The sequence below is a fragment of the Austrofundulus limnaeus genome, unplaced genomic scaffold, assembly GCF_001266775.1.
Source record: "Austrofundulus limnaeus strain Quisiro unplaced genomic scaffold, Austrofundulus_limnaeus-1.0 Scaffold39, whole genome shotgun sequence".
NCBI classification, from domain to species: domain Eukaryota; kingdom Metazoa; phylum Chordata; class Actinopteri; order Cyprinodontiformes; family Rivulidae; genus Austrofundulus; species Austrofundulus limnaeus.
Genome location: NW_013952441.1, coordinates 170,666 through 184,230, shown reverse-complemented (window position 1 = coordinate 184,230; position 13,565 = coordinate 170,666). Strand labels below are relative to the sequence as shown.

The window sequence follows — 13,565 nt, the reverse complement described above, 5'->3', positions numbered from 1 at the left end:
CAGTTTAAGTTTCACTTTCACTTTGCTCTGTTACTGCCGAGAGCCTGCAGGAGTCATGGGCGGGTTGTGTGGGGTGGGGAGGTGTGCTGCATGATGAGGAAGTTCGGCTTAAACACACGTCCCAGGGGTGTTCCTGGTCCCCACCTGTCGTTTTGCTCCTCAGCATGGCTGCCTAAAAATGCTGCAGGATTTCTCAAGCATGCATGAATAAATCAAAGCAAGGCTTTGGGCATGTTTTTTTTATGAGAGTATAACATTATAACATGATATAAAACTCAAAAAAGTTGATTTTGCATGATATCGCCCCTTTAAGCAATGCAGATTCCTATTTTCAGACTGTTTRTTTAATTTAGCCAATGTAGGTAGTTAGCAAAAATATCAAAGACTTTTCTGGGGGTTTTTCTTCCAGGTTAAAACATGTGTCACACTTAGTGATTATTGTGGAAAAGCTTCAGGGGTCACAATTTGTGTATACTGTATTGGCATCTTCGCTCATAACCTGCCAATTAACATGAGATGCTATAATTTACCATCTCTGGGTGACGTTTCTTTCTTTAAAAGAGATTTGAATCTGTTTTCTTCCAGGCAGGCCTGATCAGGACCGATAACGGCGAGTTTTTTATCGAACCCCTTGAGAAGGGCCAACAGGATGCAGAAGCCAAAGGACGAGTGCACGTGGTTTACCGCAGGTCGGCCATCAAGCTGGAGGCCGGTCAGCGGAGGGAGGACTTCCATAATGAAGGTTGGTGAAGAGACGGAGCCTGTCATCAGAGAAAACACAAAGCAGTGTGTGGGTTTCAGGCTTGTGACTGTCCGCAGACTGGAAGGAGAGACTGTTTGTTACCACACCTGACAGTTAAATATTTGATTCTGTGGGGGAAAGAAAAAGAAATCCTTTTACAAAGCAAGTTACAAACAGCGAGCAATTGGAACAGAACAACACAAGGTCTAAGGCAGAACGGCATCAAAATCAATATGTTGTTTTGCAAATGTAATCACAATCCGAACTAAAATGGTTCCTGGAGAAACTATGCAAGGGTTTGCCACGTGGCGTCCAATTAAAATAAGCTTTGAGTTAACTATTTGTTGGAGTAGTTTGTCACCAACAACCACGCTACATTTCACATCAATATGGCTTAAAATAGTTGAGTTATGGTCAATCAATCCATTTATTTACGGCGACCATTTGGGATTTTTGATTAGGATTCAGTGGATGTGTCTCGACTGAGTGGTCACAGCTCACATTGGCCACAGTCTACGTAGGCCGTAGGCTGCTTGATCTGGCTGCTGTGAAATGATTGGGTCTAGTGTACGGAAGATTATGTTTACGTGACCACGCGTTACACCATTGCCATACGTTTTAAATCACATACCTTCAGACGAAACTGCGCAAAATTCTGTATTATTAGAGAATCATTGCATGTAAATAAATAAAATCATTAATAATTTGGGTTTAGCTCCAGTGTCAATACTTGCAACTGCACTTTTTTCTAAATATCTCTTTGCAGCAAGCAATAGCTTCACCAGCTAAGGTCTGCCTCACATTGCATTATAATCATGCCTAATTCTGGCCCAGTTTTGCCTTTCTGACAATCTTATGGACATCCAGATTATCGTGATGCTCTAAAGATAATCTTAGCAGATATTCCTGCTGTGGGTGGGGAGTTGAGAGTGATCTAGTCGGCTCAGAACGACAATGGGACCGCTTCGACCTCAAATAAGGGATATTTAACATGTTAGATTTTTTTTCGAGGATTCAAGGATTTTTATTGTCATACCAGCTCACATTAACATGTTTGTGATATGAAATTTGGACTCAGGTTCCWGTTCAAGAAGCTTAATATTTAAATAATAAATAAACAAACAGAAACAAAAGAAATGAGATGAGGCTGAATCAAGCTCAGCTCGAGTTCAGCAGTCTGACAGCTGCAGGGTAGAAACTTTTTCTGAGCCGGGTGGTTTTGCACTGGATGCTCCTCTACTGCCTGCCTGAGGGGAGAGGCTGGAACAGTCTGTGTGCAGGATGCATGGAGTCCTTCAAGATGCAGGTGCACAATTTAAAAATTTTGCCGTATGAAGGGGGTCTAAGTTTCGAAACTTACATTTAAAAATGAATCCTGTGGTCCGTGATAAATTTCCAAACTCCGCCATAAAAATACTAAATCCACTATTTACTGAAGGTGCAATGAATCCTGGGATATCATAGACTGCGTAGGGTACTCAGATGCAGCCTACATTTTTTGGGGTTTCGTTGGCTTCATGAGTAGGCACCAACAAATTGGGACAGCCTACGTCGTGGAGAAGTGAAGTTAGCAGCAGACAAATTCACCCCATATCAGCTACAACCCCTAATTGAGTTATTGCTGTTTAAAGTGRACATATCATGCTTTTAAATCCTTCCTTTTCACACTTAAATCATTCAGTTGGGGTCTATATAAAGAGGAACTGCAACGCTTTGGTCTGAATTCCTCCTTATTCTTACTTTACCAGCCCCTCTTTCACCCAATTTCTGAGGTTTGTCTCAAAGCAGCTAATTTGATGCAATAGCTTTGAAAACTCAAGGAGAGACTAAATTCAACTACTACCACTACTATAGACTCCAAGTACACAACAAAATGTATTTAACAGCTAAAAAAAAGTGGATTTTGCATATGTCCCCTTTAAAATTAGCCCTGGCAGCCATCTTGCATATTTGTTTAGCATTCAGGTTTTTTTTTTACAGCTACTACAACAGTTTTAAGCTCTGTATGTTTAAAAAATGGACAAATCATTGCATTAAAAATAGCATTAGCAGATAGCTTAAACTTTTGATTAGCTTTTCATATGTGCTAGGTTTGACCTCAGTGACCATCACATCAAATTTTAGCTCAAATTTGTGAAGAATGCCTGAGTTATGGTCATTTTTCCTTTTCAGCTATGGTGGCCCTCTTGGATTTTTTTTTTTTTTTTTGCCCTTACTACATGTTGGAGATCACTGTCAGCAACCACCATACCAAATTTTTAGGTCAATGTGGCTAATAAAGGCTGAGTTACACCCAATTATTCAAATTATCTCTGACCGCGATTTTAGATTTTAGATTAGCTTTTAGCATGTGTTGATTTTGTTTAGCCACTACCTTAATAAATTTTATTTTAATAGAAGAAATTACTGATTTATAACTATTTTTGTATTTATTTTGGGAAAAAAGCAGTGCTTTGGTTCATGAAATATTTATCTAAGAGACATTTTCAGCAACATTGCTTTCATTTGTAAAACTAAAGTTTGAACTGAGGGCTCTTATAGCAACACTTCCCTTTGCTCTCTTATTCATTTGAATTGGCAAGCCCTAATAAAGTTAAGAAACCTTAAGAGGTGGATAATAATAGGGTCCGCCATTCAGTTCTGCAGCTTTGAGACTTATGTACTTCTGCAGCTGAACTGCATGCGTTTATTAGAAGTGGAGGCAGTGTGCACGAAATCAGCTGGTAAAATGAGGAATGCTGTGCTSCTGTGGCTCGGCGGGGGATGGGATAGTGGGGGTGGGATAAGGAGCCCAAGCAGGGGAGGGACTTTTCCTTTGCTGTTGAACATCCCAACTCCATTATGATTTTTTTCTTCTTTTAATGCAGTAAGCATCTGCTGGAAGACATGCTAGTTTTTTGTTTTTCTTACCTTTTAACTTATTTTATGCTGCTTTAACTAGTTTTAACTAGAAAACAGAGACCATAAACTCTGAGTGTGATTGCAATGATAACCATATTAGGTGCAAAGTAATGTTTCAGATGTTGTCAGATTGTTATGTAATTTTAATATTGATGAGACAATTAAGAGTTGTTAAATAAAAAAATATTATTTTAAAAGTTTGATACTAAACTTAATTTTTATTGTGATCATTAATTTACACAAAATGTCAATAATTTACTTCAAACATTTATTTCACCTGCAATAAACACGTTGTGTGTTTATGCATTTTTTCTCTTTGATAAAAATGTCCTATTTTTATAGTTTAGATGATTTAACCATGTTTATATAGGCAGCAGACACATACAGTATATATGTAACAATACACTCGAGCCCCAGTTCAATTATCGATTTAAGTCCATGATTATAAATGTTTGCATTATTTTTTCAACAAAATGAATTGTTGTTATTTTATAACCAATATATTTGTTTTAACATCAGCATTTTYSTCCTTTTGTGACCAAACATTATCAAGTATCAAACTGAATTTGTCTTGAAGATGTAACTTACTGTTATACAATAACAATGAAAAGGATTCATTCATTTTCAGGATTTTAAGCCRTTATAATGGATTAATAATCAATTCTCAATTAATTGTTAAATTCCTACGCCTAAATTTATTTTTAATTTGGAAGTTAAAACATTAATATTCTAACAGTAACAGTAACAGCATTAATACTCAAGTGAAACTATATGAGTTTTTGAAATAAAATGCATATTTGAGAAAAGAGATTAAACTCATTCCTGGWGTTCATCTCAAATGATTTCATTTTTCCTGCTTTCAGACAGAAGCTTGTTTTGTGTCACATCTGGCTAAAGCAGAAAAAAAGAGAAGGGATAGGTGGAGCAGATTCCAGCTGCTTGTTGMCTGATTTCCTCATGTCCTGCTCGTCTCATGCAGTGGCAGACGTCGGAATCGCCAACCTTCCCTCCGCTCTGGATCTGGTCAAACACAAACTGTCCGAGTCCGAGCGGAAGAGGAGGCAGGCGAAGGAGGAGGACTACAACATCGAGGTGCTGCTGGCTGTGGACGACTCGGTGGTGCGCTTTCACGGCAAGGAACACGTGCAAAATTACGTTCTCACCCTCATGAACATAGTAAGTTTGCTTTGTTTGTAATGGTTCACTGATGTTGTAGATCATCAGCACAACTTCTTGATAAGTTATGAAAATGACAGACAACTGTGGTTCCCAAAGTTGGGCTTGGGACCCAATTATGGGTCATGAAGCACCTTGGATAATTTCCAGAAATCAATTTAAAGGGTGATGATGTAATATTTTCCCTATAATTATTACAAAAACACAAAATTAGTATACATAAGTATTTATGTTTGTGTACAAGCTGTTTAGATTGTCAAAAACCTGTGTTTTTAGGGTAATTAACGAAGTTTTTGCCATGGATATTTTGTGGGTCAGAAGATAAAAAGTTTGGGAACCACTGGTTTAAGGTACTTTTGGGTGTCTTGTTTGCATATTAATCAGGCTTAGCTGGCATCTAGAAAATATACAAGGAAATAAAAAAGGATTATGTGTTACCTCTATGTTTAAGCCATATGCATACACACACAAAATAAGCAGCCAGTCACACTCTGATGCTTGCACTGCAAAAACTGTCCATCTTGCCAAGTTTTAAAATCTTATATCCAGCCAAAAAAAGGTATTTTTATCTTGTTTTGAGAGTGATTTACTAAAGAAGAACTGATTGTGTAAGAATAATAATCTTGTTTTCAGAATGTGTAAGATTATTTGTCCTGTTCGCCTGAAAATTTGACACAAATTAAGTCAAAAATTTCTGCCAATGGAGAAAGAAAATTGCACTTGGTGAAATTCTTGAAAAAGAAAATATTGAGTCAAATCAAGTATTTCAAGAATCTTACCAAGTAAATTTTTCTTACTCCATTGGCAGAAATTTTTGACTTAATTTGGGTCAAAATTTTGAGGCTAACAAGATAAATAATCTTACACATTCTGAAAACAAGATTATTATTCTTACACAATCAGTTCTTGTTTAGTAAATCAGTCTCAAAACAAGATCAAAAAGACTTTTTGGATGGATATAAAATTTTAAAACTTGGTAAGATGGACAGATTTTGCAGTGTGATGCTAAGTAGCAAAGTTAGTTAACATTTGCTGCTTCTAATCCATGGAATATAACAAAACTTTGCTTTAATGATGTGTCACCATTTTTACGCCCTTGAGCCCAACAATACTGCAACCATCATGGTTCTCTCACACAGTTAATGGAGTGGAAAGCTCAAACAATAACTTATATTCTACAGTACATAAGTCAGTGTGAAAGCTGGCAGTCCCGATGTAGGAAGTGGCGTCATGTGGGAACTATCTGTTAAAAAAAGGGTATTTTTAATATTTTATTTAACCACAGCAGCACTACAGCCTTCTTTAGCATGGAAGTTCTCTTGAATCTGATTCTATTTTTCAAGTGATCTTATTTTCCAGAAAACGTTGGCATCAGTCTTGGCTTCACTTTCTTTTGCTGTTGATGGATTACAGATGAGAAAAAGCCCACTCTCGAAAAAAAAAAAAAGAAAATGGGGGAAGAATCTCAGCTCATTCTTTGTAGGTTCCACCAGCTCCTACCACCATAATCTGCTTACCAGGTCTAAATCTCCCAAGTCAGATTTTCACAGGGAGCTGGTTTCACTCTGTAACAGTTACCATTTGCAGCCGGCATGGCAGCCTGATTAGCTGCATTAGACCACTTAGAAAGTTGAGTAGGAGCTGTGCACGGCAGCCATGGAAAACCATGCCAGCAGGCTGCTAGTGCTGCCAAGACTTTATTACATAAAATGATATGTTTATTTAATTAGGAATATACTGTATAGTCTGGTCTGAAATGTCTTTAACAGAAAAAGGTCTCCATTTTTATATATATATTGGGAAGTGGCTGTAAGAGTGCACTCATGAGTCTTTTGAGTCTACGCTTTAATGACTTTTTAAACCACTGGCAAGACAAGCCAGTTTCAGGAAATCTGTGAGATAACGATTTGAAGTTGTTTCCATGTATTTCCATGAGAGAAAAGGGCAGTTTAAACAAATAAAGGGTCAAAACCCTTTAGCTGCGCTCATAAGCCGCGGGCTTGCTGTGTCTGACAGAGCTCTGCCCGCTCAAATCCCTTTGAATCCCTGCTCCATGGCTGCAGAATGCGTAGTACCACCTGGAGAAACCCTCCCTGGGGGGGACTGATTACTGAACATCCTGTCTGCGCAGAGCCAAAGTGACTGGTGAGGTCTCTGCGGCACAATGGCTGCGTTGTTTGACCCGGGGTCCCGGTTTTGTCAATGTCAGTGTGACGCTATGTGCGCAAGCCAGGAACACCTAGCGCCTGCAGGCCACAGCTGTTAGTCTCATTTTCAGCTCCATGTCAGGCCTCCTTGTTTTGTCATCATCTCACTGGGATCTTTGGGAATCACCACAAAAGTGGGAATGCATTTATAGTGACTGTGACATCAAATTTATGTAATAAGTACGAATGCGTTTTTTCAAAGGGAACGTTGCACGGCAAAAAATCCACACCACTTAGGTGAACAGTTGTTGAGATATTTCCACGTTAAGTAACAGGAAGTGATGACAAAAGGGATTGTCTGCATATGAGTGTTGCTAAAATGGCTAAAAACACAGACTGTAGAGAAGAATCTGATGCTTCTTTCAATTATTTTGAGCTACTTTCAGAGAAATGAAGAAGAGTCAGAGTTCAAATAATATTGTTTCAATGAACAATGATTTCTGAAAGAGTTCCCCTTTGATGTCACTTCCTGTTTCAATTTGGCTGAGCCAAATTCAAAAGAAAAAATACCAGTTATGTAACAAAATGTGTAAAGTTGTGTATTATGCCAAGTTTCTTAAATATACATGTTTTTATTTCTTTCTTTAATTTTTTGTTTTGTTTTTGAAGGATATGCATGTTACAGAAACTTTAAGAAAGTGTTACACCAAAATATTTGCTAATTTTCAATGACGTCCTCTTGTTTTTCCTCTAACCTTCTACTTTATGGTCCAGTTCAAACACGTGTATGTGGGTCAGTCTTGGCCCAGAAAGATATTTGAGTTAGAAATCTGGGTAAATGTGGGGTCACCCACAAGTTCTTTACAGCATTTATTGACCTGAGTGGGCCTCTGTAGGTGGAATATTTGCTCAAATGTCTTGGGTGTAACCTGCTTCCCAGAGTAAATTTGGCCAAGATTGCTTTTCTTTGGGGACAGAGCTTTTGTTGTGTGCAGTTAATTTTTTTAAACCTAAAAAAGCTAAATTTGCTGGTGTTTTAGTGGAGACTATATCCTTTACAAGCCCTTGCACACACGCGCACACACACATCATTTTCATGAATCTTTTTAAAAGAAATCCTGCATGATTTCTCATATGAGATACTGTTGGGTTTTCAGTGCCATCTAAGTTCACGTGGTTTTTGTGGCGTCAAAAACAGATGCTGGTTTTTTTTTTTTTTTTTACGTAAGCAGGTTGTTATTCTAACAGCTGATCTGCTGCAGCAGTCATGAAATCAATGGATTTCACTTGCAGGCACAGTGACCCTAATTAACCAGACAACCTTTATCAGACAAGTGCTGGAGGTTAATAAGAGGCAGGACCTGGCTGTGAGGCAATCAGCCAAGTAGTCAAACATGCATTTATCAAAATGAAAAAAAAAAAAAGAAAGACTAAAAAGCGGAAAAATAAGTCTGTTTTGCAATGCTTGTAAACCATTTTTAACTTTCAAAGAAAATTAAGATTATTTATTAATCTACTCAAATGCTTTCTAGCCGTGAGCAAAGTGCATGTTTGAATATTCAACATACAATATTTAAAAAGTACACATGAGGGTGAAATCATTTATACGGAATCGAATTGAAAGCTTGATGTTTTTTATTTTTATTTTGTTTTAGCTTCAATGGAGAACTCAAAGCGTTTGTTTTAACTGTATTTGAACACAGTCAAGTTTAATGACAGAACAGGGTGTGTAGAAAGATTGTTTGTCCATTGGTTTAACCAAGAGGTTTAAAAAATTCAAATCACAAACTTCTTCAGGCAGCTGCCGAGTGCCAACGATTTAACAGTTTATATATAACTTTTTATTTTAGCTGCAATTTTCATTATTAACAGTCCCAAAATAAAGTTGCCTCTTAAATCAAACCTCCTCAACGTSTGAGCTTAGTGGGTAATAAAATACACTTTGAAGAGGATGCAACTGAAGTAACAAGCTGACATAAAAGGACCTGAGGAAAGTTCCCGCTGGGATAAACTCTTATTATGAACTTCTTCTAAATAGAAAAGTTAGGAAGTATTTATGATTTTGGTGGCCTGCTAGGAGCTGCAGGGGCAGCTTGTCTGACATTTGTTCCTAATAAAAACATTAMTGGACAAATTACGAGGAGGAGGAGGATGTATTTGTTCATGCGTTGCTGTAAGTTGTTATGGAATCTTGTAAATCTGTATGTTTATCACATGCAGCCCTACATGCCTTAATATGAGAAAAACATGAGGGTGCTTAGTGGCGCTAAAGTTACTCATATTTATTGCAAACCAATGTAGTAAATAAAAAAGTATATTAAATCTCATTATGTTTAGCTTGTATTCCCTTATGAAGTCCATACATCAGCTGAAAAGAGTARCAGTAGATGAGCTTTAAGGGGCTCAGAATGAGTGCAAACATGCAGCAACCAGCTCATTAAAAGGCATCACATTCAAATAGAAACTGGACTCGGGGTTTGAATGAAAGCCTAGCTCAGCTCGTGGGTATTTTATCTGTTTTTCACAACATATTTCATCTACTTTCAAAGTTTTATTTTAATTTTTTTTTCTTGGAAGTAGATAAAATTTTCTGCTAGGCACAGCAGATCAGAAATAAACAGCAGGATCAAACCGGCACTGAAAAAATGTCAAGCCAAAAAATAATTTTTTGATCTTGTTTTGAGACTGATTTACTAAACAAAAACTGAATGTGTAAGATATCTTGTTAGCCTGAAAATTTAAGTCGAATTAAGTGAAAAAAAATCTACCAGTGGAGTAAGAAAATTTCACTTGGTAAGATTCTTGAAATACCTGATTTGCCTCAATTTTTTTCTTATTTCAAGAGTCTTACCAAGTAAAATTTTCTTACTCTATTGGCAGAATTTGTCACTTAATTTGAGTCAAATTTGATAACAAGATTACATATTCAGTTCTTGTTTCGTAAATCAGTCTCAAAACATGATCAGAAAGACTTTTTGGATATAAGATTTGAAAACTTGGTTAGATGGACAGTTTTTGCATTGTGACAGCAAAATTTGACATGAACCTTATTAGATTTTAAGCAGTGATTAAACCACAGCGGACATGCAGTGAATATGTTTAATCTAGTGACATCTAGTGGCTGAAATAGCTAATTGCAACCAAATGAATAGCCCAAACATCTAATGGTTGCTGTGAGAATGACTATATATAAAACTTTAAACTAAGATTATATTAGCTCATGTTAAAAATGAAAAAGCCGTAGCTGTTTTGTTCAAGTCTCGAAAAAACAACAACATTGTGAGCCCACAGAAAATGTGCAATTTTAGCTCTGTTATACTGTCTGAAATGTAGTCATTTTGGTGTTTTCTAAAATCAGCTGGACGTGGCAGCTAGATTTAATTAGTTTGGCTTCAGACGTTAACCAGTTCTAGATGCACATTTGAGGATTGTTTTCATTCATTTCAGTTTAATTGAAATCGGTCCAGTGATGACAAACAGTAATGTGGTAACAGACAGCRAGAGAAACACACAGACGGGAAAACATTAGTGTTCATCTTTTGGCAGCAACTTTACCCAAAATATATTAAATGCTGTTATTGGACACTTTTGGTACATGTTCAAAAACTTAATCTTTATTTTAAAGACATAAAAACAGACATATAAAAGATTTATCAAATAAAACAGTAGTCAGTWGGAAGCTTGGTGAACATAAGCCAGAGGCCTCAGATTTACATATTTTAAGCCACAATTACAGTCTTGTATTGTTAGYACACACTTGGTAGTAAATTGGCTTTAATTAGTTAAACTATGGCTCTTTAAATTTTCAGAAGAACATAATTACTCTTGCTTTTAGTTTCTTAAAGCCTGTTTAAAACTCTGCCCACACAAATTTTAGGTTTTCAAGTTAACAACTATTTACTTTTCCTCCCACAGACAGTGTGTTTGTAGTAACAATCTGCCTTGAGGACAGCCATGTGCTCTGCTCGGTGTCTAACAACTTTCCATATGATGAACAGAATCACCACATTGCTTTCGTTTTTGTAACAGTTTTTATTGACTTTTAAGGTTGATGAAATCTACCACGATGAATCTTTGGGAACCAACATCAACATCGTCCTTGTCCGGATGATAATGGTCGGGTATCGACAGGTGAGCTGCGTGTATTTTTCATCCCTTTATATTCATGTTTGAGTCAGAGCCTTGAGATAGACAGGACTGCTTTGAAACTCATAAACACTGCTGCCGCTGCCCAGAAATGATTTTTTTATGTTCCCTTCAGTTTTGATTGGACTCAAAACAAGACAGACCGACTGAGCTCACCGACATGAACTATGAAAAAGAAAGTGATGCAATGGAAACTCCAGACAGTTCGTCATCTTCTTCCAAAACTCCTGTCGAGCCTTGTAAAAGGTCATCAGACTTGTGGCTTTTTGTAACAAGGTTACGCACGAGTCCGTTTAAACAAGTCTAATAAGGGTTGTGTCTGGACAGAATGAAAACGGAAAACAAAAAAATATTTAGAACTGATCATACAAGGTGCAAGTGGAGTCAAGCTTTTGCAATGCTTTATTAYTGCACTGCAGTTTTGAACCGTAATCTTTAGTTGTGCTGTGATTCACACTGTAGTTGTTGAGTGTTGCTAACATGAGAGAGACCTTTAGCTTCAATGTGGTAGTTACAAGAGCTGAGATGGTGAAAGGCAGGTGATTATGTAATGGGGATCTCCTCTCGTGACGTCACTCATATCTTTCATTATTTGCCGCTCTCTCCGATGATCAGACAGTCGGACGTGGATTTTACTGAAAGTCGGTGTTAGTACCATAACAGAAAAAAAAATACGTTCCTAGAGCAAATTTGACACATCCGACTTCAGGAATCACAGGAAAGTTCAGATGAAAGCTTGGCTAGAGGGTCGAAGTCTTCGACAGGCTTGAAAAACAAGAGGAATCGTTAAAAAGTTTGGTGTTTAAAGAAACTTTAAGGATGATGTTTAATATTTGTGTAAGTAGTGCAGACCTGTCTCCCGTTGAAAATATGTGACGCATTATGAAGCGCAAACKGAGACCCCGAACTGCTGAGCAACTGAAGTTTTACTTTAAGCAAGAATGGGAAAGAATTCTACCTTCAAAGCTTCAACAATTAGTGTCCCCAGTTTACAAGCTCTTAAATGTTAAAAACATGTCCCTGTTTGAGCTTTTTTTTAAACATTGCAGGCATCAAATTAGAAATGTGTGAATATTTGCAAAAACACAATAAAGTTCTGTTTGAACATTAAAYATCTTATYTTTGTGGYGTATTCAATTGAATATAGATTGAAAAGGATTGTGTTCTGTTTTTATTTGTTTGACACATTTCAACTTCATTGGAATTGGGTTATATGAATGGCAGCAGAGGCAAAAAACATCTCAAAAGCTTTGAGTTACTTATGGATTCTGTTTGTCAGAAATTTGTGTGAATGTCTATTCTGAGATGTGCAGTTTATTTGCAACCTGCCCCAAGAGTTAAATCCACAGCTTATCTCCTTTCATATATTTCAAAGTGAAAGGATGTGCACATCACATAAAGGTGAAATGTCACTGAGTCCTTTTTCCACCTAAAGAAGATTGGAGCCAAGCGGAGGAGGTTGACAAGGAAAAGTATAAGATTTCTGTTCACACTTTGCTGTTTTTCGTCTTCTTCCCTTTGTCATTGTGCAGTCTATAAGCCTGATTGAGCGTGGCAACCCATCTCGCAGCCTGGAGCAGGTGTGCCGATGGGCCAACACGCAGCAGCGCCACGACCCGGACCACGCCGAGTACCACGACCACGCCATCTTCCTCACAAGGCAAGATTTTGGTCCCGCAGGTATGCAAGGTACTGTATTTTTCTCGATCGAGGCCTGTGCAGACTGAGTGCTGATTTCTGCTTAAGTTCATAAAGGGGTCGGCTTCAAGTCTTGACCAGGTAAGGTCGATGAAAACCGAGGCCACGGACTGAACTTCTGCCCTCGCGGGAAAACTTTTAGAGCTTTCCAAAACCTTGCGGACTTGACGTTGATGCCACCCTGAAACGAAGATAAAACAATTAACGATTGATATAATGATGAAGAATGTTTTTGGCATGTAGTCAAAAAACAGAGATGTTAGTTTATGTTTTAAAATAATCCTTCAAGTTTCCAAACTTCAGTATGAGCTTTTTTTTCTAATTTCTAGCTCATTAAGAATATTACAGCTCTGTAGAAAAGCATTCCCCACTCACAGATTTCTTCAGTTTTTGCTTTTTTCTCACACTGAAATGTTTAATATCAGTCAAAAATAACCAGAGTAAATAGAAAATGCACTAGTCTACAGGATTCAAATGCTTATAGCATATCTCTGCCATAGTCATGTTCAATCCTCTCAACAGACGACTGCTCTGTTCTRCTGTAGTGATTTGTCTCATACAGGTATGATGGATTGTACAAACCAATAGGGTRTCAGAATGGTRTATATTTAYATTTCTCATCCAACCAAAATCAAATTAACRCCATCAGGGAGATGCCATACTGTATATCTGGATATTTACATATGTATATGTATTTTTAAAGGGCCAATATTATGTGTTTATATTTAAATACTATACCATAGTAAAGTATCTAT

At 37.3% G+C, this 13,565-nt stretch overlaps 1 protein-coding gene across 2 annotated transcripts in view; it reads left to right on the top strand.

Annotated features, from left to right (window-relative positions):
- adamts14 (ADAM metallopeptidase with thrombospondin type 1 motif, 14) overlaps window positions 1-13,565 on the top strand; it is a 51,624-nt gene that overhangs the window by 16,012 nt on the left and 22,047 nt on the right. The window contains exons 3-6 of one of the 2 annotated variants that reach the window (XM_014006974.1): window positions 586-742; window positions 4,623-4,819; window positions 11,014-11,097; window positions 12,645-12,792. In XM_014006974.1, the coding sequence (XP_013862428.1) occupies window positions 586-742; window positions 4,623-4,819; window positions 11,014-11,097; window positions 12,645-12,792 (586 nt within the window). Of the gene's footprint in view, window positions 1-585; window positions 743-4,622; window positions 4,820-11,013; window positions 11,098-12,644; window positions 12,802-13,565 lie in introns of both variants that reach the window. The other variant, XM_014006973.1, reaches the window with a different exon arrangement.